Source organism: Biomphalaria glabrata, chromosome 9 (genome assembly GCF_947242115.1).
Source record: "Biomphalaria glabrata chromosome 9, xgBioGlab47.1, whole genome shotgun sequence".
NCBI lineage: Eukaryota > Metazoa > Mollusca > Gastropoda > Planorbidae > Biomphalaria > Biomphalaria glabrata.
The window spans coordinates 6,047,285-6,073,623 of record NC_074719.1 but is presented as its reverse complement, the minus strand read 5'-3'; the positions used below and the strand labels follow the sequence as shown (position 1 = coordinate 6,073,623).

Below are 26,339 nucleotides of genomic sequence, written 5' to 3'. Positions count from 1 at the left end.
CATGGAATAGGTTTTTCCTGGAGTTAGTGGGAAAATTGTAGACTCCCGCCTTTGCCAGAAAGGGTGTCTGGGGGAGCCCCGCCGCCAACCACTATTTCTGATATGAAAGCCAACAAAATGCATATTCTGAGGTTTCTACAGTGCATTTTCCTGCTATTAAAAAGTTTTATTCTTCCCACCTGCTCTGTGGACCTTCATGAATGTGTGGCGCCAAGTTGTACTAGGATGTCATTACAACTCTTCCTATGCATAATTCATTTCGTCGGAGAACATGTCCCCAAACCTCATGCGACGCTCTGTCACAATTTTTTCATTTATATATATATATATATATATATATATATATATATATATATATATATATATATATATATATATATATATATATATATATATATGAGAAACAATTGGTTTTGGTGGGGGGAGGAGAGAACACTTTCTGTATATTTTTTGCCCATCCCATAGCTAAATCCAGTACATATTATAGAGTACATTAATACTTTTCTTACTTTTAATATCTTTTTATGTGTGCGTCTATTATACCAGATGTTGTTGGGATGCCTCTTTATATTTTGTTATTGTTTAGTTTTCAATTTGCATTTCTTTATGTCCAGAATGCGGTAACTGTGCCGGTGCTGGCCAATGTAACATCACGACTGGTTATTGTGACGAAGGATGCACCCCCTGGTTTATGAGCTACGACTGTAGACAGAGTAAGTCTCAGTTGTTACAATTATCAGCCAAAACGTTAAGCCTACGATATCTAAATTTTATTACAATAAATAAAAATAAATAAATTTCTTGTATACATTTTGTAATGATTAATTTTTAAAAAACATTTGAGTAATGTTACACCTTATGGACTATTCACTAAAAAAAAGATTTATTATAAAGCAAGATTACAAAGAGAGTTTGTGTTATCACACAAACTCAGAAGAGGCCCCCGTCGGATTCCTGTCGGATCCGCCTGAGGATGTAGATCTACCTAAACTAAACTTCTGATTAAGCACTCTTAAGATCTATATCAACTAGATCTTTATTAATTTTTATATTTGCAGAGATCAATTCCAGAAATCATAACGCAGCTGTACATGAATACAGTATAAGCGAGTTGAAACTTAGGAATGTTAAATACTGTAATATAAACTATTAAAATGTAAAATACTATATTGAAGAAGTTTAAGAAACTGATATTTGGAAATTTAATATACTTTAATCAGGGGGCGGCTGTAGCAGTACGCGGGAAGAGTGTCTTAGGGGGGTCTCAATTTGATTGCAATATGGAGTTGTTGAACCCTGGACCATCGATAAATCTGAACGACAGTCCAGCGCGCAAACCGCAGGACCATGCAGCCATTGTACATGACGTCACACACATATATTTCTCTTACGTTTTTGAAATAGTAATTTATTTAGCCGTTGGTGGTTGCTCTTTGACAAGCTGAATGTCATATAGATGAAACGAGCTGGATTTGGTGTGGTTGGTTAGGGTGTGGTTGGATTTGGTGTGGTTGGTTTTGGTGCGGTTGTTTTGGTGTGGTTGGTTTTGGTGTGGTTGTTTTGGTGTGGTTGGTTTTGGTGTGGTTGGTTTTGGTGTGGTTGTTTTGGTGTGGTTGGTTTTGGTGTGGTTGTTTTGGTGTGGTTGGTTTTGGTGTGGTTGGTTTTGGTGTGGTTGGTTTTGGTGTGGTTGTTTTGGTGTGGTTGGTTTTGGTGTGGTTGGTTTTGGTGTGGTTGGTTTTGGTGTGGTTGGTTTTGGTGTGGTTGGTTTTGGTGTGGTTGGTTTTGGTGTGGTTGGTTTTGGTGTGGTTGGTTTTGATGTGGTTGTTTTGGTGTGGTTGTTTTGGTGTGGTTGGTTTTGATGTGGTTGGTTTTGGTGTGGTTGGTTTTGGTGTATTTGGTTTTGGTGTAGTTGGTTTTGGTGTGGTTGGTTTTGGTGTGGTTGGTTTTGGTGTATTTGGTTTTGGTGTGGTTGGTTTTGGTGTGGTTGGTTTCGGTGTGGTTGGTTTCGGTGTGGTTGGTTTTGGTGTGGTTGGTTTTGGTGTTGGTTGGTTTTGGTGTGGTTGGTTTTGGTGTGGTTGGTTTTGGTGTGGTTGGTTTTGGTGTGGTTGGTTTTGGTGTGGTTGGTTTTGTCAATAGGTATATCCAGTACATATTATAGAGTACATCAATATGTTTCTTACTTTTATTATGATAGTTTTATTTTTGCGTCTATTAATACCAGATGTTGTTGGGATGTTTCTTTGTATTATGTTATTGTTCGTTTTCAATTTACATTTCTTTATGTCCAGAATGCGGTAACTGTGCCGGTGCAGGGAAATGTGACATTTCGACTGGTTTTTGTGATGAAGGATGCAAACCCGGGTATATGGGTTACGACTGTAGACAGAGTAAGTTTCAGTAATTACGATTTTCAGTTAAAACTCAGGCCTAGACCACTCACCTTCCACCTGTCTGTCCTGATGAGACAAACACATAATCTGTCGACCATTTTTCTAGTCCTTTCACCTCGACCTTTATCAGCCAAGGTTATGTGTATAGAACTCCACCCTTGGTCCTTGCTCTGTGACAAGTTAAAGTCATAGAGGAAAAGAGGTGTGTTGGGTGTATGGGGGGGCTAAGAAAACTTTGTTTACATTGTGTTATTATTAGTTTTCAATTTGCATTTTTTTATGCCCAGGATGCGGTAACTGTGCCGGTGCAGGAAAATGTAACATTTCGACTGGTTATTGTGACGAAGATTGCAACCCTGGGTACATGGGTTACGACTGTAGACGAAGTAAGTTTTAGTCATTACAATTTTCAGATAATACTCAAGCCCAGACCACTCACCTTCACCTGTCTGTCCAAAGATCAACACAAAATCTGTCGACCGTCTGTCTAGTCCTTTCACCTCGACGTTTATCAGACTCGGTTATGTATAGAATGACTATGTCTTACATTGTTATGATTGTTTGTTTTAAAGTCAGTTCAATTACGCAAATTATGTCTTCTATAAATCATTATCACTTTTATGACTATATGCTTTATTAGGCTGTGCCATATAGGCCTATATATATATATATATAATATATATATATATATATAATAATAATAATTTGATAATTTATTTTTATTTGTAGAGCAGCTTAAAACAGAGGAATGTTAATACTATAATATAAAAATATAAAATACTGTGCTGTTGAGAATTTAGAGACTGTAATATAGACATTTAAAATACTTGAGTGTCTTACGCGGGACTTAAAGTGGGTGCAAATATGTGGGTTTGTGAGCAGTAAGCGTAGACTTTTTACACAATTTAAATATCTTCAACAGCCTCGTCCTACTCTATTGCCACGCCATACCTCCCCTCCCCCCCCCCCCCCAATATCGACAGTGTCATCATGGCTTCACACAACATAAAACAACGCTATTGCACCCCTGTAATAATACAGTGGGTACCGAGTCACATAGGTGTGACTGGCAACACTATTGCAGACTCCTTGGCCCACCAGAGAGGGCAAACGCCACCAACTGAACAGGCTGTATGTTTTCATCATGCTCTGGCTATAATACAAAAAAAACAGAAATGGAAAAGTGGTTTGAGTGCTGGGACAAGTCCCAAAAAGCCTGTGGAGTCTGGGAGCGCATGAGGCGCCATGACCGCACTTCCCCGTGGTGGCGGCTGTCCAGGCCTGAGCAAGCTATTATAGCACAGTGCAGGACAGGCCATTGTCCTGTTGGCTCATATTTCTCACGGCTATGGCCAAATTTCGATTCACGGTGCCCCCGCTGCGGGGAAGAAGAGGAAACTGTGCCTCATATTCTGCTTGACTGCCCCAGACTTGCTGATCTCCGTCTCGACAGGTCTGGGAAACCCAAAATTCTCGACCTGTATGGCGACATTTATGCACTACGCAAGACAGCAGGGTTTCTGTCCAGGGCTTTTGCAAGAGAGGATTTGAGCCTCTCAAGCCCTCACTCAAATGGAGTTTGATGATGATGATAATGATGATGATGATGATGATTGCCTCGCCCGTCTTGTTGTTTGAAAACATAGTACCTTACCTTGGTATATATAGCTCGCCCTTCGTGGTTAAAGATAAGCACATTTCTCATTTCTCATGGACTCGAAGATGACTGTAAAGTCCAAACCTCGCTTTGAAAAGCCGGCCGCATACGTGGCATGGGTAGGTTTGGTCAGTTGCAGATAGGCTTGCTTCTTCTCTCAGCTTTTTGTTGGTTCGGCGCTCTTTCACCCTGGCCACTCTTCTTGCTTCAAATCTTGAGACTCCGAGACTCACAGCTTCACGCCATGAGGAGCGATCGAGAGCTAGTGCTTCCCAGCCGTGAATGTCGATATCGCATTCCTTGAAGGTACCTTGGTACACTACTATTGGCCTTTGGAGTATGTACTTGTCCTGCAGATAGGATTTTGCTAGCATGAATTTGTTCCCAGTGCTCTGATATTTAGTTACCTTAAACCAACGTAACGACTTCAGAAACATTTTGCTTACAAATAATCAACGAAATAGATATTAGTTAAAGCGAAATTTCAAAAGCCTAGTATGGTCTAGTACAGCGGTTCTCAACCTTTTATCCTCGGCGACCCTTTTTACAATCCCCCACTCTGCCGCGACCCCCCCCCTCACACACACACACACACATACACACATAAAGCAAAAGAAGAAAAGACAAAAACAATCCATATTTTTGATGGTCTTAGGCGACCCCTGGCTAATCGTCAATCGACCCCCAAGGGGGTCGCGACCCACAAGCACAGGCTGATAACCCCTGGTCTAGTAGATTTTACTATTTAAACCATAGAGAGATAATCCTTGTATATGAAGTCACACACATTTATTCCTCTATATTTTTTTGAAATAGTCATTTATTTAGCCATTGGTGCTTGCTCTTTGACAAGCTGAACGTCATAGAAAAAAGAGTTGTTTTGGTGGGGGGCAGGGCGGATGGAGAGAACTTTCTTTATATTTTGCCACTAAGTAAATCCAGTACATATTGTAGAGTAATTAATTCGTACTGTTGTCATTATCTTTGTTATTTTTGTTTCTATTATACAAGATGTCGTTGGGACGTTTCTTAACATTTTGTTATTATTCGTTTCTTTACGCTCAGGGTGCGGCTACTGTTCCGGTGCGGGAGATTGTAATATTTTGACTGGTCAGTGTGACCAAGGATGCAGACCCGGGTACATGGCTTTCGACTGCAGACAGAGTAAGTTTCAGTATTTGCAATTTTCTGCTAAAACCCTAAGCCTTGACCTCTCACCTTGACCTGTCTGTCCAGATTGGGCAACAACATAATCTGTCTCTTAATCTTTCGCCTTTAATAGAATCTCTTTCCAAGATAGGCTTGTCGATCTTTACTGCTTTCTTAGATTCGCTTTCTCTGTCTCTTTCTCGTCCACTAATGAGATAATGACCATTACGTCGCATTGACTATTGCTGTTTTTTTTTTTCTTCAAGGCAAACTTTGTTATATTTATGTTATATTTATGTTATGTTTATGTCACTTATTACTAGAGTGTGTGGGCAGCTGTGGCGGATCAGGCAGATGTCACCAATATACGTCCAATTGTCAGTCTGGGTGCAGACAGTATTACCACGGGCTGAACTGCACCGAAGGTAAATAAAAAAGGATCAACAAGTAAATATCCTTTAGAGCTGAGTTTCTCTGAGTCCTGGTGGGAGTTCCACGAGAGTACCAGTAGGTATACAAATAAATACAAATAGAGAACACCGAACTGTGGGAGATGAGTGGACAGAAAAATATAGAGGTGCACATCTTAGAGAGAAAGTGGAGATGGATTGGTGTCACACCCTTAGAAAAGATACCAACAACAGAGCTAGACAGGCCTTAGAGTGGAACCCCCAGGGCATAAGACGCAGAGGAAGACCAAAAAGAACGTGACTACTTTTTTCTTTTTCTGAAAGCGAAAAATCTAAATTTTTAAATAATTTATGCAAGCAGTTTGTTTGTTTTTTTCATAAAAATACACCACTTTTACAACAATTCACTATTAAAAGTAAAAAAAAGGGGTTGTTATTTATTAGGATAGATAACTATTTACTATATTTTTAACACATTTATGCAAACGGTTTTAGATTTATTGTCAAATTCTTTTTTTTTTTTTACATTAGTATTGCTAAGTAAAGTAAGTTCTTTTATATTAACTTCTTCATTTACAAAACAAAATGTTTACTTTTTTTTTTAAAGAGAAAAAAAAATAAGTATGCATATTAGTTTGACATAATTTAAGATAGAAAAGAAAATCTAAATCGACCATCTGCGGACAATGTTTATGATGTAGGACTACATATTGAACATGTAGGTCACAGCTGGGGCTTCGCAGCCATGGGAAATACTGCATTCCACACCAATCTTCGGACTTGAAGACAAGCCTTATTATTATTATTACTAATTTAAAACAACAATTAATAAGTAAATTTTCATATTATCGCGTGAACTGCTCCCCTGCACCATAGCAATAGAACGCTTAACTAAAGGATAATTTTTAAAATTTATTTTTTATGATCCAATACACTGTAATATATTTCTTCTTGAGGCTCTGAATTAGAGATTGGCCCTTTACAAAACAATTAGATCAAATAGATATTCATTATAAGACATCAATTAGGCCAGGTTCACGTGTAACTTCACATCCACTTTTACGCATCCTTAGGTCCGCTGGGGCACCACACAAGATCTGTCAACTTTCTTTCTCCACATTCTCTGTCATTTGTCTTAGATAGAATTTCTTTATACGTTCTTTCTGAAAATAGTGAAACCTGCCTTTTTACCTGCCTGGGTGGACCACTTCGGGGGGCCGATTTAGAGTTTGTGTTTCCACACAAACTGTCTTTGTAACCTTGTTTGGAATGTATTGGATGTGTCTCTGAAGCATGCAAAAAAAAAATAAACTCTCTTGATTAATACTTAATAGTGATAGAGTAATTATTATTTTGTGTATGTAAGCCTACTAAAATTTAAAAAAATAAAAATAAACTTTGATTTTTTTTTAAATAAATTTTTCTTTTTTTTTTTGGAAAAAAAGAGGGGGGGGGGAGTCGAGGAGTAATCAGCGTTACGAAAATTCTAGAAGGGGTACGCATAAGTCTAAAGTTTGGGAAACACTGTACTAGATGAAGCCGAGAGGACAGGAAAGAACTGGGAATCCATTTAATAACTAGCAAGAGACCGTGGTGAGTGCTGTGTTTTTACTGAGGCTCTATGTTCCATGAGGAATGCCAAGGAAAGAAGATGAGGAGGAGGTATACACAAGTAAATGAATAAGAAATGAAATGATTTATTGGGTCCGGCAGGCGGCATTGAGGCAATCACCCCACCACTGGCGAATCCAGAACTTTTGATTGGGGGGGGGGGGCGATTTTTTTTCAAACCCTAACCCTAATGCCCAGTAAACCCTAACCCTATGCATAAACGTGCGTATATATATTTATATATATATATATATATATATATATATATATATATATATATATATATGAGAATTTTTAAAAAGCAGCATTTCTCAACCTTCGGTGAAAAACAAAACAACTGGGGCAGCGCTATAAGGTTCTCTTGTGGGGTTCGGGGCGGACGCCAAAAGCGTTTTCTTGCTTTTTTCATGGCAGAAAAGTATTCTCCTGATATTTACAGCTCATAATTCATCAATAGAGTTCGGGGCGAAGCCCCGCCGCCAACAGCGTTTTCTTGCATTCTTCACTGTAGAAACGCATTCTCCTGACATCTACAACTCATTATTTATCAATGGAGTTCGGGGCGAAGCCTTCCGCCAAAAGCGTTTTGTTGCATTCTTCATTGCAGTGACGCATTCTCCTGACATCTACAGCTCATTATTCATCAATGGAGTTCGGGGCGAAGCCTTCCGCCAAAAGAGTGGGGGGGGGGGGGGCGATCGCCCCTACCTCCCCCCCCCCTGGATCCGCCAGTGCACCCCACCCCAACCCTCAACACCGAATCGGCCAACATACCAGAAGGGGAACGACATAAATTAAGCATTGGTTAAAATAACAATAGGTAGCTTTTATCATGTAGATATGTAACTAAATCTGTTAACTAACTGTGATTTCTACCCCCCCCCCCCACACACACAAAATGGACCTTGCCCCCCCCCACTCGAATGTTTAGGGTCGCAAAGGGGTGGGGGGGGGGTCGGGATTAATGCAATTGTTTGGGAACTGTAAAAAAAAAAATGATGAAAACAAAAAAACAAAAAATTAAAAAGAAATACTTAAAAAAAAAAAATAGAAAAAAAAAAAGCTCATAGTAAGTGTAATTGTATCAATTCGTTTGGATCAGTCGTGTAATTTTATGTATAATTAACCTAGACATAGAAATCTGTGCGATTAGAAATATTTTCACCAGTTACTTTGGTTAACTATTAGCTTTCTCAATGCGTTATGGTCCTATCACTTGTCTGGGCCAGTTGGGAAAAGGAAGGGGGGGATGGAATGTTTACGTGATCGTTGTTTTAAAGCATACAAAACAAATGTTTACGCAGTGTTCAAGGGGGACTTATTCAACTTATACTTCCACCTTTGCCAAGTACTATTTCTCTCCCCCTTATTCAAGATGCCAAACTAAATAATTAGTTACCAATAATTAATTACCTATTTTTTTTTTTTTTTTTTTTTTATATTGATTTATATGTTTTTAGGTAAAAGAAATAATTGTGCAAAATTTCAGATTAATCCGAGATTGAGTGTGGAAGGAATGGTGTGTGAAAGCTTTAACCAGACAGAGTGAGTTGATGTTGTTATTGTTACGGTAGTTACGCTGAGGTGGTCAAATGTAGTCAAACTGAATCTCCATCTGATTGCACGAATAAAAATTATCTTATCTTATCTTTTAAAAAATGACTACGACAAGGCCATACAGAACTTTAAACTGATCTATTCTGACTCTGATTTGAATCAAACTTAAAAATATCCACCATTAAATAATTTCTGGTCGGGGTCATGTATAGAGTAAGTACTTCAGTGTTTCAAAATGATGAGATTAATTATTGTGAATAAAGCGTTTACAGGAAGGAAAAAACGCAAATTTAAAGCCATATCTCTCAATATTATAAGATATATTTCCCTTTAGTTAAATCAAAGAAAATTAATTAATTACCACTAATTAATTAATTAATTGGTTATTTTAAATTTTGACAATACATCTAAAACCGTATAAATGTTTTGAAAATCTGGTAGATGAGATTCAACCTTACTAAATAGCTTCCCGTGTTTGTTACTATTAATAGTGAATAGTTTTCAAAATGGTAGGTTTTTATGAAAAAAACTGCTTACATAGTTGATTTTAAAAATTAAATTTTTCGCTTTCAGAAAAGAAAAAAGTAGCCGTTGCATTAGAACTTTGAAAGGTCTAGAATATTATGATGTCGGACTTTCATTATCTTTTCTAGTTTTCGAGATCTAAACGGGACGGACGGACGGACCACACAAAATTAATAGCGTCGTTTCCCCTTTCCGGAGCAGCTAAAGATCACACTTGATTGGGGGTTAGGGTTAGGGTGACTCAGTGATTTTACTATCACAAAAGAGATACTAGACAGCGATAGCAAAGACGAACAGTCACGAAAGCTCTTTTGTTCCCCTGGCAATCAAATCATTAAATAGAAACTACCTGACATTAGATAGAGAGTTATCTGATATAAACGTTTCGCATGTGAATTATGAGCGAGTCTGGTGTGAATGTACATTTTTGGTTTTCTATAGTAATAATGTTTTGTTTAGTGTAATGCACAAATTGTAAGAAAAATTTCATTATGGATAATACAATAATAATAAGATTATTATTATTATTATTATTATTATTATAATGATTATGCTAGAAACGAATGACTATTCATTCTCTGGTGCAGCTAGAGTCGAGTTTCGTTAAAGTGAATCAAAATTCAGTGTAGTCCCTTTATCAGTTTCCAATGAGGAATTTTCTGGTGATGTGATTATTACTAATTATTATTATTATTATTATTATTATGACAAGTAGGTCAAAAAAGCCGAGCATGATCTAGTCTAAAAACTATGAACGAGTATTAAGCAGTATATTAACGTAACTATGCAGACTCACGTAGGACCTTTTTATTAATGCTTTTGATTGACATTTATATAAAGAATGTAGCGGCAACTGCGGAGGAAGTGGTCGCTGTAATGACCGGACTGGGAAATGTAACGAAGGCTGCCTGGGATTCTTTATTGGTGACACTTGCAACGAACGTAAGTCTTTTACTATATAGCTCGTCCATCCTGGTTCGATGATGACCACTTTTGTCATCCAATGGGGGAAGGGGGCTGAGAAGGTTTGCACTGGGGTTTTGTGTGGCTGGTGAGGCCTCAGTGAGCCCAAACTGTTTTATGCCTCCTTGTGTAGCTGGTGAGGCCTCAGTGGGCCTAAACTGTTTTGTGCCTCCTCGTGTGGTTGTTGAGACCTCAGTGAGCCCAAACTGTTTTGTTTCTCCTCGTGTGGCTGGTGAGGCCTCAGTGAGCCCAAACTGTTTTGTGCCTCCTCGTGTGGCTGTTGAGACCTCAGTGAGCCCAAACTGTTTTGTACCTCCTCGTGTGGCTGTTGAGGCCTCAGTGGGCCCAAACTGTTTTGTGCCTCCTCGTGTGGCTGTTGAGACCTCAGAGGGCCCAAACTGTTTTGTACCTCCTCGTGTGGCTGGTGAGGCCTCATTGAGCCCAAACTGTTTTGTACCTCCTCGTGTGGCTGTTGAGGCCTCAGTAAGCCCAAACTGTTTTGTACATCCTCGTGTGGCTGTTAAGGCCTCAGTGGGCCCAAACTGTTTTGTACATCCCCGTGTGGCTATTGAGGCCTTAATAAGCCCAAACTGTTTTGTACCTCCTCGTGTGGCTGGTGAGGCCTCAGTGGGCCCAAACTGTTTTGTACCTCATCGTGTAGCTGTTGAGGCCTTATTGAGCCCAAACTGTTTTGTGCCTCCTCGTGTGACTGGTGAGGCCTCAGTGAGCCCAAACTGTTTTGTGCCTCCTCGTGTGGCTGGTGAGGCCTCAGTGAGCCCAAACTGTTTTGTGCCTCCTTGTGTAGCTGGTGAGGCCTCAGTGGGCCTAAACTGTTTTGTGCCTCCTCGTGTGGTTGTTGAGACCTCAGTGAGCCCAAACTGTTTTGTGCCTCCTCGTGTGGCTGGTGAGGCCTCAGTGAGCCCAAACTGTTTTGTGCCTCCTCGTGTGGCTGGTGAGGCCTCAGTGAGCCCAAACTGTTTTGTGCCTCCTTGTGTAGCTGGTGAGGCCTCAGTGGGCCAAAACTGTTTTGTGCCTCCTCGTGTGGCTGTTGAGACCTCAGTGAGCCCAAACTGTTTTGTTCCTCTTCGTGTGGCTGTTGAGGCCTCAGTGGGCCCAAACTGTTTTGTGCCTCCTCGTGTGGCTGGTGAGGTTTCATTGAGCCCAAACTGTTTTGTGCCTACTCGTATGGCTGGTGAGGCCTCAGTGAGCCCAATTTGTTTTGTACCTCCTCGTGTGGCTGGTGAGGCCTCAGTGAGCCCAAACTGTTTTGTGCCTCCTCGTGTGGCTGTTGAGACCTCAGTGAGCCCAAACTGTTTTGTACCTCCTCGTGTGGCTGTTGAGGCCTCAGTGGGCCCAAACTGTTTTGTGCCTCCTCGTGTGGCTGTTGAGACCTCAGAGGGCCCAAACTGTTTTGTACCTCCTCGTGTGGCTGGTGAGGCCTCATTGAGCCCAAACTGTTTTGTACCTCCTCGTGTGGCTGTTGAGGCCTCAGTAAGCCCAAACTGTTTTGTACCTCCTCGTGTGGCTGTTAAGGCCTCAGTGGGCCCAAACTGTTTTGTACATCCCCGTGTGGCTATTGAGGCCTTAGTAAGCCCAAACTGTTTTGTACCTCCTCGTGTGGCTGGTGAGGCCTCAGTAGGCCCAAACTGTTTTGTACCTCATCGTGTAGCTGTTGAGGCCTTATTGAGCCCAAACTGTTTTGTGCCTCCTCGTGTGACTGGTGTGGCCTATGTGAGCCCAAACTGTTTTGTGCCTCCTCGTGTGGCTGGTGAGGCCTCAGTGAGCCCAAACTGTTTTGTGCCTCCTTGTGTAGCTGGTGAGGCCTCAGTGGGCCTAAACTGTTTTGTGCCTCCTCGTGTGGTTGTTGAGACCTCAGTGAGCCCAAACTGTTTTGTGCCTCCTCGTGTGGCTGGTGAGGCCTCAGTGAGCCCAAACTGTTTTGTGCCTCCTCGTGTGGCTGGTGAGGCCTCAGTGAGCCCAAACTGTTTTGTGCCTCCTTGTGTAGCTGGTGAGGCCTCAGTGGGCCAAAACTGTTTTGTGCCTCCTCGTGTGGCTGTTGAGACCTCAGTGAGCCCAAACTGTTTTGTTCCTCTTCGTGTGGCTGTTGAGGCCTCAGTGGGCCCAAACTGTTTTGTGCCTCCTCGTGTGGCTGGTGAGGTTTCATTGAGCCCAAACTGTTTTGTGCCTACTCGTATGGCTGGTGAGGCCTCAGTGAGCCCAATTTGTTTTGTACCTCCTCGTGTGGCTGGTGAGGCCTCAGTGAGCCCAAACTGTTTTATGCCTCCTTGTGTAGCTGGTGAGGCCTCAGTGGGCCTAAACTGTTTTGTGCCTCCTCGTGTGGTTGTTGAGACCTCAGTGAGCCCAAACTGTTTTGTTTCTCCTCGTGTGGCTGGTGAGGCCTCAGTGAGCCCAAACTGTTTTGTGCCTCCTCGTGTGGCTGTTGAGACCTCAGTGAGCCCAAACTGTTTTGTACCTCCTCGTGTGGCTGTTGAGGCCTCAGTGGGCCCAAACTGTTTTGTGCCTCCTCGTGTGGCTGTTGAGACCTCAGAGGGCCCAAACTGTTTTGTACCTCCTCGTGTGGCTGGTGAGGCCTCATTGAGCCCAAACTGTTTTGTACCTCCTCGTGTGGCTGTTGAGGCCTCAGTAAGCCCAAACTGTTTTGTACCTCCTCGTGTGGCTGTTAAGGCCTCAGTGGGCCCAAACTGTTTTGTACATCCCCGTGTGGCTATTGAGGCCTTAGTAAGCCCAAACTGTTTTGTACCTCCTCGTGTGGCTGGTGAGGCCTCAGTGGGCCCAAACTGTTTTGTACCTCATCGTGTAGCTGTTGAGGCCTTATTGAGCCCAAACTTTTTGTGCCTCCTCGTGTGACTGGTGAGGCCTCAGTGAGCCCAAACTGTTTTGTGCCTCCTCGTGTGGCTGGTGAGGCCTCAGTGAGCCCAAACTGTTTTGTGCCTCCTTGTGTAGCTGGTGAGGCCTCAGTGGGCCTCAACTGTTTTGTGCCTCCTCGTGTGGTTGTTGAGACCTCAGTGAGCCCAAACTGTTTTGTGCCTCCTCGTGTGGCTGGTGAGGCCTCAGTGAGCCCAAACTGTTTTGTGCCTCCTCGTGTGGCTGGTGAGGCCTCAGTGAGCCCAAACTGTTTTGTGCCTCCTTGTGTAGCTGGTGAGGCCTCAGTGGGCCAAAACTGTTTTGTGCCTCCTCGTGTGGCTGTTGAGACCTCAGTGAGCCCAAACTGTTTTGTTCCTCTTCGTGTGGCTGTTGAGGCCTCAGTGGGCCCAAACTGTTTTGTGCCTCCTCGTGTGGCTGGTGAGGTTTCATTGAGCCCAAACTGTTTTGTGCCTACTCGTATGGCTGGTGAGGCCTCAGTGAGCCCAATTTGTTTTGTACCTCCTCGTGTGGCTGGTGAGGCCTCAGTGTGCCCAAACTGTTTTGTACCTGTCTGTGCGGGAATTTCAGTTTTTTTTTAAGTCGCTTAATTTTGAATAAAAGTAAACATTTGAAGTAAAAAGACAAACAATCTATAAGTTTCGACACTAGATACGAATATTCTAATGTTTGGTGGTTGTATAATGTGTTGATTGGTGACTACCTTCACCATTATGCACAAACCTCTCAATACAATCAATAAAAGTTTCAATTGATTTTGACCCCTTATTAGAATTTATTGTGACCTCGTAAACAAATGTATGCCAGCGATAAATCTAATAGGTCAAATATTCTTTTCTCAGCAAATGATTAACTATTTCCTTGTTGAGTCTAGTATAATAATGCAGGGTAATATTTTATTTCGTTGGTAAATTAATACAATCTATATATAATTGCAAACTTCAAAAGAAATGTTAAATTTATATATAGGCTTAACTTCTCCGACCTTTTTGTCCAAAAAAAAAGGATTTGATACGAGCTCAATATTTTTACGTTTCTTAAGGAAAAGTGCGCTATATAACTTTGTTACAAAGCTCATGTTTTAGCCTATAACCTAATAATTTTACAGCACTAGATGTTTCGCACTAAAGCCATAATGAATATACTAACTGCAATATTAAATGTCTTATCATAACCATTTGAGTAGTTACACTGCAAAATCTTCCAATTATAGGCCAATAGTTGGCAAAAGCTTTCAATGTAAAACCACTCTAGACCGTAGGGGCACTTAAGAGACTTTCTATTCAAATCGCCAAGTACAATGACATTTAAAACTAACAGACCCTAAAAGCAACTCTTCGGAATTGATGTCTGTTCCTTATCGCTCATTTCCGTCATTAAAACAATATTTCCAAACTGAGTTTGAGTAAATATCGTTCCATAACAAATTATTGATCCTAGCGAAGCTAGCTCATATGTCAGTAATGTATTAACGGTTCAATCCATTGTATTTGATCTCAAGGTCTGTATATATGCAGTGACGTCTGTGCGGGAAATGGTACATGCGACGCTAATACAAAGACGTGCTTGGACGGGTGTAAACCTGGGCTATTTGGACTGAACTGTACTCGACGTAAGTTAGCTAGCATACGTCTTAGCGCAAATATTGAAATAAAGGTACAAATGGTAGTTATGGTACCTGAATTCTCTAGATTAGTGTCTCCCAAACGTTTTCCAAAAATGGAGCACTTCACACATTCAGAGTATTTAGCGGAACACTTTGCTAATTTTTTTTAGAGAGGTTAATTCAGGCAGTGGCCTACTAGTTAATTATTCCAGTTACTCATGGAAAGTTGCGTTGTTAGGATTTTGCCATCATTTGGGGTCCAGAGGGGCTTGATATCTTTGGGGGTCCCCTGCATTTTGCGTAATATTTAATATTTAATGTAAAAGCAATTTCGAACACTCATTATGGAGCACCCTCAAGTGGGGGCCCGGGGGGATTTAAACAGTCTTCTCCCTCCTCCCCCACCCTAGCTACGCCACGGTTCCTGGAACACCTATTCAGGCCTTGCGGAACACTACGGTTCCGCGGAACACAGTATGGTAAACACAGATCTAGATAGTTACATCACACGCTTATATAGACACAAGCTAAATATAGCAATACTTTGAAACGTCTGCAATGATCTAAGTGGACCAAAACCTACATATTTAGCCATATCTGTAAATACTGGTGGATTTATTTCCCCTGTTGGTATAAAATAAAATAATTCATTACTAGTAATTTGTAAAATTAGTAAAATGACTAATTGGTTAATTTTTTTTTGTTATTGATTCGTATGTTGTCTTCGCCAATGAATAATTGTGCGAAGTTTAAATTTGATCCAAAAATATTAAAAACTAATGAAATAAACGTGTAAATCTGCCTAATTAGTGTGATCCAAAAATATTAAAAACTAATGAAATAAACGTGTAAATCTGCCTAATTAGTGTGATCCAAAAATATTAAAAACTAATGAAATAAACGTGTAAATCTGCCTAATTAGTGTGATCCAAAAATATTAAAAACTAATGAAATAAACGTGTAAATCTGCCTAATTAATGTGATCCAAAAATATTAAAAACTAATGAAATAAACGTGTAAATCTGCCTAATTAGTGTGATCCAAAAATATTAAAAACTAATGAAATAAACGTGTAAATCTGCCTAATTAGTGTGATCCAAAAATATTAAAAACTAATGAATTAAACGTGTAAATCTGCCAAATTAGTGTGATCCAAAAATATTAAAAACTAATGAACTAAACGTGTAAATCTGCCTAATTAGTGTGATCCAAAAATATTAAAAACTAATGAAATAAACGTGTAAATCTGCCTAATTAGTGTGATCCAAAAATATTAAAAACTAATGAAATAAACGTGTAAATCTGCCTAATTAGTGCGCCGGTACTCGATACACAGCCAGATGAATAATGCCAAAACAGTTCTGTAAAGCCTAAAAAAATCGGATACTTCCTGTGTAAAGCAACTCAGGACAGCTCCTGTAAACCTCAACATCAACAGCAAGCAAACTGTTCTTTAATGGATTCCAGCACACATTGAATTAGAAGGCCAAAGATGGAAGAACGAACAAACAAATGGAAATCTCTCTCTACCCAGAAAAAATGATGAAAATAATAGAGTGTAGAATCAATGAGAATTAGTCCATCTCACATCTCAATTACAAGAAAAAGGGCGCCTATTATTAAGTATTATAAGACAATATATGTTCTGGAAGCTAAAAGTCGGGACTAGCGAAACCTGCCCTTTTAGAGCATCACCAGAGAACGCTGAACATGTCCTTCAAAGCTGCGTCAAGAGGCTCGAACAAAACTATCGCCCTAAAACCTCCATTAGAAGAAACACTAAACGGAGAACTGCCTGATCTGGAAACCACTGCGCGGTTCATCTCATATAGGATTACTGATCTGAAGCCGCCGACATGTAAAATTAGAACGAAGAAGAAGAAGACGTGTGCTGGTAACCTATTATTAGCCCCCAGCTGAGGCCTACATAGTACATATTTTGCCACACCCAGGGCAAGCATAACCATTGTCCGCCGGTGGTCGATTCAGATTTTCTTTTCGCCGTCTGCGTCTGACATGGCAGCGGATTTTCTTTTGGTCTCAAATGTGTATTCCGCGGCCTTTGTGAGTGACCTCCAGCTGTCTCCTTCTGAAGCCGCATGCAACCAGGTGCTCTCCATCAAAGATGCTTGCGCTCCACCATGGACATACGGTGGCGAGACCGCATTACAAACAGCAATGTCCTTGATGTCATTGTCCTTTGAACGCCGGTATGGACATTTTAGAGGGACTTCTTATCGTCCGTATGCCAAAAGTAGTCTTTTTTGGTGAGCTGAAAGGTGGTCGATGTAACAGAGGTTCTCCTGCTTGAGATATGTATATATATATAAGGCTTGTCTTCGAGTCCGAGATTAGTGAGGAATAAAGTATTTCCCGTGGCTGCGCAGCCACAGCTGTGACCTACATATTTTGCCACATCCAGGGCAAGCATAACTATTGTCCGCAGGTGGTCGATTTAGATAGGGCCTTAATAAAAATCTTTTTTTTTTTAAATATAGTATAATAGGCTTCATTTTCTGATATTTTGGGTGCTGACAAGGTGTCTAGATTTAGATTTTTAATGTAATCTATTTATTTTTGCTCTACTCCTGATATAAAAATAAGCCCAATTCTAAAATCAGATTTAAATAGAAGTACATGTTCTAAAGCCCCCAGACAGTGCCCCCATGTCGCCTGTTCGGTCGTGTCAAATCAAGACGAGTCCTTATAGAAGGCCTCAACACTGACCTGTGACGTCACAAACGATAGGCAGTTTAGACTTGTAGCTAGTTTCCACGTCGTACAGCGCTGTGATGTGGCAGTGAGCTATTGGCCTAAACTGCCCACAGGTTGCGGCGTCGCTGTTAGTGTTAGAGTGTGAAAAACTGAATGTAGACATCTAAAAAAAAAAAATACATTCTTCTTTAATTAATACATTAAGATAAGACAAGATAATTTGTATTGATCCAATCAAATGGAAATTCAGTTTGACAACAATTGACAACCTCAGCGTAACTACTGTAACAATAACAGTATAGATGCAAATACGAACAACATTCACACACGAAACACATACACACTCACAACCAGCGCTTTATGAATTAGACTTCTATGAACTTCTCGATGACGACAGCTGATCTTGTAACACTCAAACCGACAGTGGGAGGAAGGAGTTTTAAAATCTTACTGTTTTAGTCCTAATGGAAAGGAGACGACCACTTCGTTCAGATCTTATGTAATGTTGCTTTAATGAGTGCAGGTTATCTTTAATTTATTAATGATACATTCTTCATAAAAATTAAATGAAGCGAAAAACATTTTTTTTCGTTTCATTAAATTGTATAGATTTCTAAGGAAGATTCATGCCACATTGTTGTCGATGACTAAACACTAAGGGAGAGGCCTCCACAACACAATCCTTCCCAGTGCGTCCACTTACTTAAATCCGGCACTGCTCAGGTGACCCACACGATTACAACGGTATGAATAAGACCTTTCGTTCTCTTCACAGCGGTGAAATGCAGTCCATTCTGTGGAGGGACAGGCTCATGTTTCGAGGTTACACAAGAGTGTCGGTCTGGATGCCAGCTTGGATACTTCAGACGCAGCTGCACAACAAGTAAACTCAACTACCGACAAGTATATATCATATATTGGAGGCGCTGTGGCTGAGTGCTAAAGCGCTTGGCATTGCGAACCGGGGGTCCGGGTTATAATCCTTGTGAAGACTGGGATTTTTAGCTTTGGGATCTTGATGGCATCTATGAGTCCATCCAGCTGTAATTGGGCACCCGACGTTAGTTGGGGAAGGCGGTTGGTCATTGCGCTGGCCTCGTTATCCGTGGGCCACAAAAAAAAATTCCTTTTCATCATCTGCCCCCTAGATCGCAAGGTCTGAAAGGGGAACTTAATAAGTATATCGCAGACATGCCCTAACAACTTTTCGAGAGCCTCATGCGGCCGCGTGACGCGGTACTCACCGCCTCTCAAAACTGCAGGCGATTTAAGAGATTGTAGAGGAATTAAGAGATTGTGGATGAATTAAGAGAGTGTAGATGAATTAAGAGAATGTAGAGGAATCAAGAGATTGTAGAGAAATTAAGAGATTGTAGATGAATTAAGAGATTGAATAGAAATTAAGAGATTGTTGAGAAATTAAGAGATTTTAGATGAATTAAGAGATTGAATAGAAATTAAGAGATTGTAGAGAAATTAAGAGATTGTAGATGAATTAAGAGATTGAATAGAAATTAAGAGATTGTAGAGAAATTAAGAGATTGTAGATGAATTAAGAGATTGAATAGAAATTAAGAGAGTGTAGAAGAATCAAAAGATTGTAGAGGAATTAAAAGATTGTAGAGGAATTAAGACATTGTATATGAATTAAGAGATTGTAGAGGAATTAGGAGATTGTGGATGAATTAAGAGAGTGTAAATGAATTAAGAGAATGTAGAGGAATCAAGAGATTGTAGAGAAATTAAGAGATTGTAGATGAATTAAGAGATTAAATAGAAATTAAGAGATTGTTGAGAAATTAAGAGATTGTAGATGAATTAAGAGATTGAATAGAAATTAAGAGATTGTAGAGAAATTAAGAGATTGTAGATGAATTAAGAGATTGAATAGAAATTAAGAGATTGTAGAGAAATTAAGAGATTGTAGATGAATTAAGAGATTAAATAGAAATTAAGAGAGTGTAGAGGAATCAAAAGAGTGTAGAGGAATTAAGAGATTGTATATGAATTAAGAGATTGTATAGGAAGTAAGAGATTGTGGATGAATTAAGAGAGTGTAGATGAATTAAGAGAATGTAAAGGAATCAAGAGATTGTAGAGAAATTAAGAGATTGGCGATGAATTAAGAGATTTAATAGAAATTAAGAGATTGTAGAGAAATTAAGAGATTGTAGATGAATAAAGAGATTGAATAGAAATTAAGAGATTGTAGAGAAATTAAGAGAGTGTAGAGGAATCAAAATAGTGTAGAGGAATTAAGAGATTGTATATGAATTAAGAGATTGTAGAGGAATTAAGAGATTGTAGAGGAATTATTAATTGATTGTAGAGGAATTAAGAGATTGTATATGAATTAAGAGATTGTAGAGGAATTAAGATATTGCATAGGAATTATTAAGAGATTGTAGAGGAATTAAGAGTTTGAAGAGGAATTATTAATTGATTGTAGAGGAATTAAGAGATTGTATATGAATTAAGAGATTGTAGAGGAATTAAGATATTGCAGAGGAATTATTAAGAGATTGTAGAGGAATTAAGAGATTGTAGAGGAATTATTAAGAGATTGTAGAGGAATTAAGAGATTGAAGAGGAATTAAGAGATTGTAGAGGAATCAAGAGATTGTAGATGATTTAAGAGATTGAATAGAAATTAAGAGAGTGTAGAGAAATCAAAAGATGGTAGAGGAATTAAGAGATTGTATATGAATTAAGAGATTGTATATGAAATAAGAGATTGTAGAGGAATTAAGAGATTGTAGAGGAATTATTAAGAGATTGTATATGAATTAAGAGATTGTATATGAATTAAGAGATTGTATATGAATTAAGAGATTGTAGAGGAATTATTAAGAGATTGTAGAGGAATTAAGAGATTGTAGAGGAATTAAGAGATTGTAGAGGAATCAAGAGATTGTAGATGGTTTAAGATATCGTAGAGAAATTAAGAGATTGTAGAGGAATTAAGAGATTGTAGAGGAATTAAGAGATTGTAGAGGAATTAAGAGAGTGTAGAGAAATTAAGAGATTGTAGATGATTTAAGATATCGTAGAGAAATTAAGAGATTATAGAAGAATTTAGAGGAATTAAGAGATTGTAGAGGAATTAAGAGAGTGTAGAGAAATTAAGAGATTGTAGATGATTTAAGAGATCGTAGAGAAAGTAAGAGATTGTAGAGGAATTAAGAGATTGTAGAGGAATTAAGAGATTGTAGAGGAATTAAGATTTTGTTAAGATTTCAGAATGTGTTCGTGCTAATGCCATTAACCCTTAGATCTTAAAGACGTACAAACTAAAACGAGCTTTTAAAAAAAGAATATTCTGTTTAGTGTGCGTCAATCGTGAGCTAGGAGTCATCATCAAACTCAATAAGAGGCTGGGCTTTCAGAGGCGTATGTCTTATCTTGCGAAAGCCTTTGACAGAACCCCTGCGTTCGCGCGTTAGGGCACGTATACGACAGGTCCATAGTATGTTATTTCCCAGCAAAGTTTTAGATCATTGAATAGAACGTGGATCAATGACCTATTTTTACCCGCACTTGGGAGCTGTGAATGGAAGTTTGGTCTGAATTGTGCAGAGTACCAGCTAATGGGGGAAAAGGCCAGTTCAGCAATGTGCTGTAATAGATTTTTACCTGGCAAACAAACTGACTCCGTAGAGCGGCCGTGCAAAGAATTCACACAATCCTGATGCAGTCTCAGCTACGATGGGCACGCCGCATCTGCAGAATGGAAGACTCCCACCTTTTTAAAAGACTTAAATAAAGAAAGGGAAGCGATCACAAGGCAGGCTAGGAAAACGCTTCAGGGAAATCCTCAAAGCGACTCTGAAAGCCTTCAACATTGACCCTGCCTCCTGGGAGACGGAAGCACATGATAGAGCATCATGGCATCGCGCTGTAAAAAAAAAAGTGTTCGTAAATTGCAGAGGACACGAGAACAGCGCTGGCAGAAGAAAAGCGCCAGACAAAACAAAAATCAAGGTAACTGACGCAGGCTCCAGCTGGGATAACCTGCTCAGTGTAAAGCCAAACATTCCGGACTCACATAGGTCTCACATAGGTATCACATAGGTCTCACATAGGTCTCACATAGGTCTAACATAGGTCTAACATAGGTCTCACATAGGTCTCTCTTAGTCTCACATAGGTCTCACATAGGTCTCATCCGCCAAAATAAGGAGGCACAAAGCCGTAGTGCAAAGTCAATAGCCCCCCCCCCCGGGTGATCAAATTATCCATCATCGATTCACGTTAGACGAACTATATAATAGATTGTTAAGACCAGGGGACGCGGTGGCTGAGTGGTTAAGCGCTTAGCTTCCGACACTGAGGTCCTGAGTTCGAATGTCATTGAATACTGGGATTTTAAATTTTGGGATTTTTAGGGCGCCCCTGAGTCCACTCTCTTAATGAGTGCCTGACTTCAGCTGGAGAAAGTAAATGTGGTTGGTTTTTGTGCTGGCTTCTGGACACCCTCGATGACCTTTAACTTATCTGCACTCTAGATCGCAAGTTTTGAAAACGGAATTAATACCAGGGTCACCTTCCCCTCGGGTAGGCATAGTACTCTCATGCTCCACACGACCTGTTTGGGTTCTCAAAACAAGTTTGTATATGCGTGACAGCAAGCGATAGATAAAGTTTGTATTTCTTCATTTTCCATTGTCATCACTTTGTTTTTAAATGTACGTTCTTTTAGCAGTAAATTTCAGTAACTGAGAAAAAGAAGAGACGGTATTATAAAGAAATGTGGTGGCCATGTCATGGAACCTGAATAACGGCGAAAGAAAACAAAGCAAAAAGGAAGATTAAAAGAAATGTTGAACTAAATAGCCAAAGTAAACACTGTTACAGACGCCATATTGAACGATCACTTTTGCGAATTAGAAAGTAATGAAAAACGATTTAAAAAAATGTTTTCCACAAATTTAAAAATGTTTAAAAAGTTCAAATATAATAAATTAATTTTTAAAAACTGTTGGTTCAATTCGGGACATTCATCTTACGCATTTTCCGATTCGGCCAGCGAGGAGGGTATAATTCGGTGATTATTTAGAATTTAGAAATATGTTCATTATATGGACATATATATATATATATATATAAACACTAGATCTAAAGTTCTGAATTTCGGAGGCCGATTTTGAGTTTGTGTTTCCGCACTAACTGCCTTTGTAACCTTGTTTTTTTAATTTATTCATTTTTTAATTGGGTACATCAATACATCAAGCGTGAGGAAAAATAGCGATAAATATTATTTAAGGCGACTAAACCCAACAAATTCGCCATATCTGTGAATACTGAAGGGTTAATTTCCTTTGTTGGTGTCAAACAAAATAATTAATTACCAGTTATAAATTTGCTAATTGTTTTTTTTATATTATTTATTCATTATTTATTTCTATGTCTAAGAATAATTGTGCAAACTTTCCACTTGATCCGAGAATGGGTGTGGGAGAAATGACGTGTGCAAACATTTTACCAGACAGACAAACAGACAGACAGCCAGAGTGAGTTGATAAAAGCTTTGTAACAAAACGAAAATGTGTAATGCATTAACTTTTTGCTCTTTCGTTTCAGCTGGCCTCTTATCAGCTGAAGACTCATGGACGTGCCACTGCCCTGACGAAATCTGTTCGAAGACAATGCCCACATGTCAGTCTAACAAATGTCCCAGAGGCTGGTTTGGTCCTTACTGTTACCACCGTTAGTTTGACGTCATCAATTTTTGTTGTCTTACTTCAGGGTTTAACTTTGCTTTTTATTCTCTTTCCTCCTTTCTCATATCGGCTTCACCGTCAGACTTAATCCAGGACAGCGCTTCCCAAACCATTTCATCGACTTTCAGACATTAGTGTCACCTGATTCGTTAAAAGATAAAACAAACAAAAAAAACATTGCGTCCTATGGAAGCTGAGTTTTTGAGGCTTCGTTAAGCATTGTGGGTAGAAGTTTTGAGAGGCCGTATGGCTCCACGCGTACAGAATATTAAGATTGACGCGTCTTCAACGTAATAAATTTTGCACCAGAGATAACCAGCAGTGCAAATGTTTAAATCAGATGAAATAAACAGCTGTGCAAATGTTTAAATCAGATGAGATAAACGGCTGTGCGAATGTTTAAATCAGATGAGATAAACAGCAGTGCAAATGTTTAAATTAGATGAGATAAACAGCTGTGCAAATGTTTAAAATAGATGAGATAAACAGCTGTGCAAATGTTTAAATCAGATTACATAGGCTGTGCAAATGTTTAAATTAGAGGAGATAGCCAGCTGTCAAATGTTTAAATCAGATAAACAGCTATGCAAATGTTTAAATCAGATGAGATAGCCAGCTGTGCAAATGTTTAAATTAGATCAGATAAACAGCTGTGCAAATGGCATTTATTAATATTAGGATAACGATTCTCTAAATCATGATTCCTTTATCTTTTCCCATCAGCATTACAAATTTAAATGTGTCGCAAAATTGACTATATATATTAGATGAGAAGAGGTTAGAGAGAGAGAGAGAGAGTGACTAGATTTTTATGCTTGAAAAAAAAATAAGGCTAAATTTAGAATATGGTTTAGTTATTGTAATTTTATCTAAACAAATAGGAAATAGATCAGACCTGAAAAATAATCAAAGTGTTTCGCTAATTTAATTGTTCCGTTAAATGAAAAGTTTGTGGAACACTGTATAATTCAAACAGCCCAGCGACTATTTTTCCTATATAAACTCAATAGCTTTAAACTAAATACGATCCTAGATAATGTCTAAGAAAAATCGAAAAAATCTTGGAAGACAACAGTCACCCGCTCCATTATAACTACGTCAAGTCGGGGGACTTTTGTCAATCAAGACAAGAGCAGAGCGGTTAAATAACTCGTTCGTACCTAACTCAGTCAGACTATATCAACGCCACCCTATGATCAGGAAACATGAATAGGACCATGATCCCTGTGTGTAGTCACTGAATGAACCCTTTCATGGTGTGTCTGTTCTATTTTTTGTGTGAATGTTTCTGTTGTGTTTTATATGAGAAAAGAGTCCTTGGAATCACAACAAATTTCCATAAGGATCAATAAAGCAGTCTTAGTCTTAGTCTTAGTATTCATCTATATAAAGTGCTACTCTTACATATTGTTACGAATCTCACTATCCAGGCTCTTTGCAAACTGCACCATACACCACCAACTTAAAGAACTTGACAAGTCAGGGCTCCAAAATAACGTAAAGGTTTAATGTCCATAAATAACAGCCAATACTATACAATTGGCAGCACGTAGAACAGTACAAATAGCTCTGCGATAACAAATATCTCTCCGGTAACACCGTTCCGCCGTATCAAGTCTTGCACTGGTCTCTCCGTCTCGTTCCGGGCTTGCACTGGGTTCAACAGTTCGGGACTGACTTCACACACTTGGGCTCGTTGTGTCGGACTCGATCACAGACCAAGATCAAGACGCCGTTCGTCTCAACTGTACTTGACAGTACTCCGCACTGAACCGTCGTAATGCTCCGTACAGAACCACACCGTTGAACTGTGCTGTAGTCGACCGTGTTCTGAACTCCTGTCGTGAACCCGATTTCTGAACCGTCTTGACTGCGACACCTCCGCTCTTTATATAGGGTCCCTACTGGCCTTCTAGAACCGGACAGAACGCCGCTCGACGTTTCTAGGTGGTCAGATGACTACAACTCTCGTGACGCTACTGAGCTCTGTTCACAACGGCGATTCTTCCCGAACCCTCTTGTTGACACTCGTCTCGGCCGATCGTCGTAACTCGTCACGGTTGACCGCTCGTCTAGCGCTGGCCTGGGGCGATTTGCGTCGGCTGACTACACTCACACCACTACCCCCATCTGTGCCACCACCAGGTTTATAACAATATGTATGTCTTTACTGATTTTTTTACTAGGAGATCTTGCCGTCTACACACAGATGTCTGCTCCAGAATTAGTTGATAACGACGACCTTACTTGTTCCAGCAAAGCTGTAAACAATATCAGTACGATATGGTCTGACAAAATAACGGTTTCATGGTTTCGGCTTGTCTTCCAAGGTAAGAAAAGAACGGATCCTGCCCGTAGACAAACTTGAGTCCAGTTCGGACCTGATGGTCAATGAATGTGCCTAGATTAGTGGCGTAGGGGCCATATCGACAAGCATGCAATGACAGCATCACCTCTAATAGTTATAATAATGGCATAGTTAACACAGGGGCGCTCCAGGGGGCTGTGACATCGCCTTTGTGGTTCGTTTTTTGCACCAATGATTTTCAATACGATAGCCTTTTTTGCTCCTTCAAAAAATTCGCTGATGATGCGGCTCTTCTTGCCCTGCTCTCAGAGAGCTCAGACGTAAATGAGTATTTCAGAGAAATAGAACACATTGAAAAATACTGTAAAGATAATTTTTTTATTATTAAATTAAAAAAAAATACAAAAAGAAAGGATAATCGATTTTCGTAGGGACAAGAAGGAAAATGATATTGTTTCTGTAGCTGGAGAGAAATAGTGCCAACTTTTAAATACCTTGGTACTATCCTAGACAATAAACAAAATTTTACTGCAATTACTGATTATATCAGCAAAAATGGGCGGCAAAGGTTTCAATTACTGAGAAAAGTATCTTCGTTTAATGTTAGCGAAAAGGCCTTGGCTATGTTTTATCACGCTCACATCTGAAATATTTTAAGTTTTAATATCACTGCCTGGTATGGTAATCTAACCACACAAAAAAAAACTTCATAGAATCCTAAATGCTGCTGATAAAGTCATTGGCAAAATACAAACCACATTTGGGCAGCTGTTTCAGACATCCATGAAAAGATAAAAGATTCTAGAAATAAAAAATCATACTTTGAGTCAGGATTTATGTGATTT

The 26,339-nt window shown here is 39.6% G+C and overlaps 1 protein-coding gene across 1 annotated transcript in view; it reads left to right on the top strand.

Annotated features, from left to right (window-relative positions):
* Positions 1 to 26,339, top strand: part of LOC106054029 (uncharacterized) — a 50,941-nt gene that overhangs the window by 16,427 nt on the left and 8,175 nt on the right. Inside the window, exons 10-19 of the mRNA XM_056042939.1 lie at positions 615 to 713; positions 2,289 to 2,387; positions 2,678 to 2,776; positions 5,113 to 5,211; positions 5,520 to 5,621; positions 10,140 to 10,241; positions 14,647 to 14,757; positions 18,242 to 18,349; positions 23,047 to 23,172; positions 25,373 to 25,516. Of these exons, the coding sequence (XP_055898914.1) occupies positions 615 to 713; positions 2,289 to 2,387; positions 2,678 to 2,776; positions 5,113 to 5,211; positions 5,520 to 5,621; positions 10,140 to 10,241; positions 14,647 to 14,757; positions 18,242 to 18,349; positions 23,047 to 23,172; positions 25,373 to 25,516 (1,089 nt within the window). The remainder of the gene's footprint in view (positions 1 to 614; positions 714 to 2,288; positions 2,388 to 2,677; positions 2,777 to 5,112; positions 5,212 to 5,519; positions 5,622 to 10,139; positions 10,242 to 14,646; positions 14,758 to 18,241; positions 18,350 to 23,046; positions 23,173 to 25,372; positions 25,517 to 26,339) is intronic.